Source organism: Limulus polyphemus, unplaced genomic scaffold (genome assembly GCF_000517525.1).
Source record: "Limulus polyphemus unplaced genomic scaffold, Limulus_polyphemus-2.1.2 Scaffold4463, whole genome shotgun sequence".
NCBI classification, from domain to species: Eukaryota; Metazoa; Arthropoda; class Merostomata; order Xiphosura; family Limulidae; genus Limulus; species Limulus polyphemus.
Window position 1 is genome coordinate 40,093 of NW_013670073.1, and position 8,278 is coordinate 48,370.

Consider the following 8,278-nt stretch of genomic DNA (forward strand, 5'->3'; position numbering starts at 1 on the left):
AAAGACTTGGGATGACAGAGTAAAATTTCACAAAATAAAAGGATCAGGTAGCAGAAAAAATAAGGTAAGTAGCTCGCTGAAACACTTGAAAGGAAAAAGATGAAACATGAAATGTTCACGAAGAAGGAATGTCTCTCACAAGACAAGAATTCTAGGTAAGATAATCTATTTTAAGTTTGTTTTAACACAAAACTATACAATAGGCTGTCATGGTTTGCATGTGTCCATAATGTAATAAAAAATAATAATAATTGTTACGGTGTGAAAACCTTTTCTAAATGGTAAAGCATGATCATAATTGTCCTAAGACATTAGTAAAAGGCCTATTTCTTTAACATTACAGTCTTTATTCAGTTCCTTATGGTTTTTCAAGAAGAAGAGTGTGTAACAGTATTTTAACCACACTGTGTCTCCTCATGTTCATTGCTGATGACACAACAAACACAGTTGTGGTCAGAACACAATTCATATAATACATTTGATACAACAACAATCGTTATGGTGTAAATACCTCTTACCAGCTGGAAATGTTGGACCTAGTGTAGTTAAAGTACAGTTATACACTCTCCTTCTTGAAGGTTTACATACCATAACAATTGTTGTTGTATCATATGGATTACATAAATAATGTTCCAATCACTACTACGTTTGTTGTATTCCAGCTGGCCAGAAGAGCTCCGGATTGAGCGAAACACATCATCGGCAATGGATATGACAAATAGTGATTCATATACTAAATAACGAATGTAGTGTTAAAATTATAACATGCCTAATACTAAAGTCTTATGACAAGCGTAATTAATTATATTATGAAAAATATGTTTTCTAAAGAAGCCACCAAAACATCCAAATAACATAAGAAAGACAAATACAGTTGCAGGAAGTATTAATTTGAAAAACACAGCTTGTCAAATTTCAATAAAAATGAGCCAATAATGAAATAATTTGGTCGATGACTGGAACCCAGAATGGGTCAAATGCAAGTGAAGAGGTCTCTGTAATACAAACCAGTTTGTACCATAACATGTAAACTGTTCGTAAAGCACAAAGCTGCATAATAGGCTATCTGCACTATGCCCACTACTAGAATCAAACTTCAGATTTTAGCAATATAAGCCCTAAAACTTATTGATATCCACTAAGAGTAATGACAAGTAAACATAAAGTGATGATGTGAAATAAAACAGGTTGGAACTCTGACCTGAATGGCAGTAAACCAGGAAATAAATCAAAAGATGCAAAATACAAAACCAGATGTAGAGAGAAAATACATCCCTGTAAACAATAAAACAAAATAAGTCTTGAAAAATTATCACATGTTCAGTACTTACTAACTGAGACTTCATGCCACCCAACTCAATGTCCCATAGCCGTATAGTGTTGTCCATGGATGCTGTACACACTTCCTCTAGGCTTGTCCATTCTAATCCAGTAATTGCTTCATTGTGACCCGCTAATGTCATGATAGGAGTCTTAAAAATAAAATTGGTGGAAAGTGAGATTTTTTTTTATAGCTGATAAAAAAAATATAAATTTTCTATTATCAACCAAAACAAGTTAGTCTTAAAGCAGAAAAATCCTCAGTCCAGAGGAGGTGAAAGTTATTTGTGGTGAGAAAATTTTCTCAAGCATTATAAAAAAAATAATTAGGATTTTGCATAATATTAGGTACAAGAAAAAATTTTCACAGTTACTTTGTTTGTTTTGTGATTTTACAGCATAGCTAAACAATGGGCTTTCTGTGCCCGTCTACTATGTGCAACCAAATCCCATATTTTAATGATGTAAACTTACTGCTGACCACCAAGGACTTCACAAGTACTATAAAATATTCAGGAATCACAAAAGTCCATGACTACAACGTGAATGTACATTTTTTATACCTCGTAACTAGGCTGCTTATTTCATACCTCGTAACTATTATTTTCATGCTGCTCAATAAACCAAACAAACTTTCTATATAAACCATGTTTAAAACTTTGATACCTCTAAGCTGATGTAACAATATTTCTTGATACATTGCATATTAAGGATGTTGTTGTAAAACTATAAACTCACAGAAAACAGCATAATTAAATAATGGTGCAAATGTAATCAGTGTAAAAACATAGTGACTTACTCTATTTTTGTTCTTTCCAGCGTCATTTTTCAATCGTTTCCGACTCCCTTCTCCTTCATTGGCCTCAAGGGCACCATCTTCTTGGTCTCCTGAAGAGTTTCAAAAAAATGGAATATTTGCGACTTAATCAACGAAATTAAAAATTAAAAAAAAAGTTAGCAAATTGTAATGTCTCTTTTAGTAGTCATAAAAAATTTAACGGAACTTACATCTAAATTTTACTAAGCAAAATTGTTCAATACATGACCATATGTAACCCAATCAAAATATTATGTAAAATAATGTTTACATTTATTACAGAATTAGAAAACAGTACAACACCATGTAAAACTGAAAAGAATTTACACTCTTAAAGTAAAATAAAATAGTATCATAATAACCATCTAAAGATTGTTTCCAGTTAAAAAAGAGCTGTATAGCACAGTAACATTTACTAATGGCTTTAATCCAGAGCTTAAAGAATCAGATAAAATTGGCAGATGAGGATCAAATAAGAAACTAAAAATCAAAATTGTTTACTGGTGTTGCAAAAAAGGAGCAACACTTGACTAACTATAACCACATAAATAGGCTACTACTTTTGAGTCCTGATATCTTATACAAAGGATAAAGATTAATCCTATTTACTTGTAATATATTTTTATTCTTTCATGGATACCAGTAAATAAAAACTAACATAAATGAAGGAAAAACGGTCAGTTTTGATGTTACTCCTGCTTAGTTCTAGATAACGTTCACTCTTATTTTGTAGTTATAAACCAAAACTTTTAACACTTTGTATCTGTAAGTTATAACAGAATATATTTTTCTATTATTATGGAATAATTGATAAAATAAAGTTTATTTTTTAATAAGACAAAGAATACTAAACATTTTTTTTCTATTCTAACACCATCTTAGTTCCCTTACCTACACACCAAACCTTCAACATGTGGTCATAAGAACCTGTAGCGAACTAGAAAAAAATAAATAAAAAATAAGGACAACATACTTCAGAATGCCACGTGATAAATGTGATCATCATTGATCCACAGTTTAACGACTACAATAAACTTTCTATACCTGTTATGATCTCACTTTACCACAACATTAACTACTAAAATACAACTATAGGTTTAGCTCACCAACGATGTTGTTGGTTACTAGGTTTAAATAACCCTTACACTTATAGTGACATTTTCTCATACAGGTTTTATTAAGTTCTTGACTGGTTAACGTATGGGCTTGTGTTATTCAAAGTAAAATAAAACATTTCTTATTACAGTATATTACTGGAAAAGTTTACTAAATTCCAAATCATAGAAATATAAAATACTTTTTTATCAATAAATATAAAAAAAGGATTTAGTAAGAATGAAATTTCTAGGTTCAACTCCTTTCAATAGATGTGGAATTTAATTTCAGTTCCCATGATATTCTCATCTAGATCAGTTACCAGACACACAGTTACCAGACACCACTGGTCAGAACAACAGTTACTGTCCTAAGCTAATGAGTCATCAACTACATATAGCCTTTTACTATTTCATCGATTAACTGACTGGGCCATGATTTGAAAAAGATTGAGAAATCTTGCTCTACACTAAAATTAAGCTTCTCTAGTCTCTTTAATTTCATCTTCCAAATGAGACCAGTTTTGCAACCCTTTCAATAAAAGTCAGCCTCCAAAACTTAAAGAGGATAACAAAATGAACTGTAGTGGCAAAATAGATTTATAGGGGTGCTACCTCTGATTGAAAAATGTACATAAATGTTAATCGAGATGGCACACGAGATGAATGTTAATCGAGATGGCAGGAAATGAACGTTAAATGAGATGGCAGGAAATGAACATTACATGAGATGGCATGGAACAAATGGTAACCAAGATGGCATGAGATGAATGTTAAATGAGATGGCAGGAAATGAAAGTTAAATAAGAAGGCAGGAAATGAACATTAAATGAGATGGCATGGAACAAATGGTAACCAAGATGGCATGGTACAAATGGTAACCAAGATGGCATGAGACAAACAATAAATTAGATGAATGTTAACTAAGATGGCATGAGAGAATCCAGGACCCAGGACTTTTTGGAAATGTATTGCATGTAATGACAGTTAAAAACAGTATTCTGATAAAACAGATTGTTAATACTAGTGTTATTTGAAACAACAAACTGTTTAAAATCAGACGAATAGTTTCTGTTGTTTTATTTTATGAAAAGCAGCTTAAGATGTCACCAAATGAAAGAAAAGACAATTTTTTAGCAAACACTGTAAACTATCTTTAATCAATTTGGGACAGAATACTTTTAACCAAGTAGGCTTCATAAATTATACAAAGTTTTAACTGTGTTTTTACCTTTGTTGAATCCTGATTATATTTCTCATGTGCTGCAGGTACGTATTCAACCTGTGTTTATTTTACTTTATCTGAGCTTTTATATTTAGCTGGCTAAGAAGTAAACAAGCAACAGTGTAATCTCAGATTCATATATTAGTCTCTCTCTCTGTAGTATATTCACTTGTAGATAGTCTAAAATATGTGTAAGTATATTGGACACACCCATCTATCTGTACCCCCTTTCTCTGATGAAATGAGTAACCCATAGTTCATTCTCAGTGAATAACCTTCATGTTACTTACTCTTCCTTGTGATGGGTCCACCCCCACACAATCGACACTTCGTGCATGACCTCGACACACATTGACACATTCTATGGCATTTGTTTGTTGATTCCACTGCCAGATGACAGCTGTTTCATCATGTGATGTACTAACAAAGGTACTTATCGGATCACCTGAAAGATTGGTTGATTATAAACAGAAAGTAATATAAATAAAGAAGAATTACAGCTTCTTTTTCTCATTTCTACCAAAAAAACACTAAAGTTCTAATAGACACAACGAATCTAGTTACCCTGGACGTTCATTGTGCAGCATTATGCAAAGATAATGTAAATAATATGCAAATTTATATGTAACCTGCCAATAAGAGAAATAATTTTTACTTTCACTTCAAAATACTGTTTAACTGTCTTATCATTAGCATTAAAAGAACTATGTAATACCAGTAATGAGATCCACACGTACACAATCAAATAATTTATATAACAAAATATTTCCCCATTTCATTCCAAGCAAAAGAGCTCTGACTAGAGGAAATACGTCCATAAATGTGAAAAAAATGTCTCATCTGTTAATTGTTACGTCACATCCTATTTGAAAAGGAAAACAAAAAAAAACATTATTAGCTTTTATTTAAGAAAGTGTTAAGGCGGAGAAGACTGTGACTACTTGACTGGATATAGGCAGAGAAGACTGTGACTACTTGACTGGATATAGGCAGAGAAGACTGTGACTGTACTTGACTGGATATAGGCAGAGAAGACTGTGACTGTACTTGACTGGATATTTCCAATAACTGTATCTGCCTTAGAAGGTTTTTGGGTTTTGAGCCACTGGTGCAGATCATTAGAACTGGGTCAGCAGCTAAAACGTTCTAAAGCAGAAGCAGCCCACAGATGCCTCAAATCAAATTACTAGTTTTTATTTAGAAATTATGTTCAGATCGCATCCTGCTGTAGAGATATGTCTAAAAATAACCTCTAATGTGATACACATAAAGTTCTTATTAATAACAATAAATTAATCTCTCTTCATTGTTGAATAGAGTTGTTTAAACATTTGTTTAACAACAAGTAAAATCTTGGAATGGTCTATTTTTCATTGGGGGTGTGTCTGCAAGCCAGACTAGTTTGGAGAATTCCACTCCTCATCAGTGACCCTAGACACTACCACCAATGAAATATTAGACCACACCAAGCCTTTAATGTAGTGAGGTATCGAAAATCAAAATGGTGTATTTAAGTGTTTTTCATTTACAAAAAAGAAACCTATCATTATATAGGTATTTGAAGAACTTGTAGCATTCCGCCATAATTTAATTCTTCGTATTGTTAGCCGACACCTAGGCTCTTCAGATTATAGCTTTTATCAAAACAAATTTGTTCAGGGTTACAAAGAAAAGTTATTACAAACATCAATCCTAACTAACTGATGCTTCCTGGACTTTACAAATAGAATTCTTACTAGTTTCAATCAAGTAATTCTCACATTACACTTGTACTTAGGACAAAAAAAAAGTTATAACTGACTTTCATCTAGATCATAGTTCTTACTGGGATAATGGTGTAAAAAATAAAATACATTTTTTAAACTACTATGTATATCAAGAAGTAGTAATGAACTCAGGTTTATAAAAACAAAGGCCTTTTTTTTTTCAAACTGTATCCACTCTCACACAACAGATATGTTTTAGGGTATAAAGACTCACCCACTTCTATCCAGGCCACAGCTCTTACAGGAGCAATGTGTCCGGGTATGGTTAACAAATGTTTTCCCTCGATGGTCCATAACTGAATTGTGTTGTCATAGCATCCAGTTAAAATCCTGCAGTTAGAAAAATAGAATATAGTTTGACCGTTCTCATAATTAGTCGCTGAAAAATTAATCCAGATTCTTCATAAACTGAATCTGTAAGTCACACGTAGGCATTCTTAATGAGTGATACACCAACTGAGAGACAATAAGCTCAACGACAATTGCACAAGTATGTTCAGAGAATACATATTGTAAAAACTGAGTTATTTGGACAAAAGGTTGACTAATTTCTTATTATTACATTCTAATCATTTTTGGATTTTGACCATGCTCTAACTGCATTTGTTTATTTATAAAAAAAAAAAAACATGCAAACTCATTAAAAGCTTATTTGAGAAAATTAAATAACTGATTTAACTTTTCATTTTATTTAACATAAAAAAAAACATTCAGTAACTCGTAATACTCAGAGCACTTATCAGACAAAAAGTAACTACAATATCCATTTGTCAGAAACACCTTATATAATTTGCTCTGTCCTTTAAGAAATCTTCATTGTTACAACATAATGTTTATGGGTCTGACCACTGAGAATACTGAAAGTAATGTAGGTATTGGTCAAAAAAAAATTAAGATTTCTATCTGAAACCTCATAAAAATACAACAACAAAAAAAACATTTGTAGTCAAATCCAAAAAACGATTAGACAAAATTTTTATTTTTTAACTCTCATAATCTGTGTACCATACAAATGATACATACAGACGATATAACCACTATTTTTTTTTACTAACTGCATATTCAAAATGAAACGTGCTTCAGAAACTTACCAGTCTTTACAGGCTTGTACCCCACTAACCCAGTCATCATGAACAAGACTATCTTGAGGTGTTGGTGTTGGATAACGTTCAAAATATTCTATTTCTATAACGGTTTCCTTTAAGAGTAAGACAAAATAAAATCAAACTGAATTACTGCATAATGCAGCTTTGCTTTTAATTCTATCACTCACAGGTTATTTTTCAATTTAAAATGACACCCTACAGAATACTTAAAGCTTCTGAAACATAAGATACGAAGCTTTAATGCCACAACTCATGATAAAACAATGTTAGACTAGTTACATTTTCAAATACAGAAAACTTAGTTGGACTATTACAAGTTTTTTTATTGCCAGAAACAAACAAGTATTGGTACAGAACAGAAATCATCTCTCGGGAACCAATTCCTGTTTATACAGAAAATGTAGAACCAACTCGTGACTTTACAGAGTGTGTTTGATAGTTACACGTAACACTGCAACTAAATACTGTAAAAAGACAATGATATATTATACATTTAAAAACCACTGTATAAATATCCATTAAATTATCCCACACCTAAGTGAGTAATCAATCACACATACAGCAATATTTTGAACAAATCCCTTTCCTATTTGAAATTATTCAGAATGTTGAATTTACCATATACCTAACCTTAACTGCATTCTAAAACATCATGCATTGCACCTAAAAAAAATATACCTTACAACTTAAAGACTTAGGCAAACTTAGAAGTACAATTTAAACATTTAAGAGAAAAATATGTTTAATACTTATTTCAAAAATACAATTTTCTCACAGAAAAAAATATTGCTAGTCTATAATTTTAATACAGTGAAGTTTTAAAATCATAAATAATATTCAACGTATATATACTATATATATATATATATATATATAGTAGTAGTAGTAGTAGTAGTAGTAGTAGTAGTAGTACGTAGTACGTAGTAGTAGTACGTAGTATAGTAGTAGTA

At 31.5% G+C, this 8,278-nt stretch overlaps 1 protein-coding gene across 1 annotated transcript in view; it reads right to left on the reverse strand.

Annotated features, from left to right (window-relative positions):
• LOC106471192 (ribosome biogenesis protein WDR12 homolog) overlaps positions 1 to 8,278 on the reverse strand; it is a 23,054-nt gene that overhangs the window by 7,650 nt on the left and 7,126 nt on the right. Inside the window, exons 4-9 of the mRNA XM_013931781.2 lie at positions 7,314 to 7,420; positions 6,437 to 6,552; positions 4,747 to 4,901; positions 3,029 to 3,074; positions 2,120 to 2,208; positions 1,332 to 1,472 (exon numbers count right to left, since the gene is read on the reverse strand). Coding sequence (XP_013787235.1) covers positions 1,332 to 1,472; positions 2,120 to 2,208; positions 3,029 to 3,074; positions 4,747 to 4,901; positions 6,437 to 6,552; positions 7,314 to 7,420 — 654 coding nt within the window. The remainder of the gene's footprint in view (positions 1 to 1,331; positions 1,473 to 2,119; positions 2,209 to 3,028; positions 3,075 to 4,746; positions 4,902 to 6,436; positions 6,553 to 7,313; positions 7,421 to 8,278) is intronic.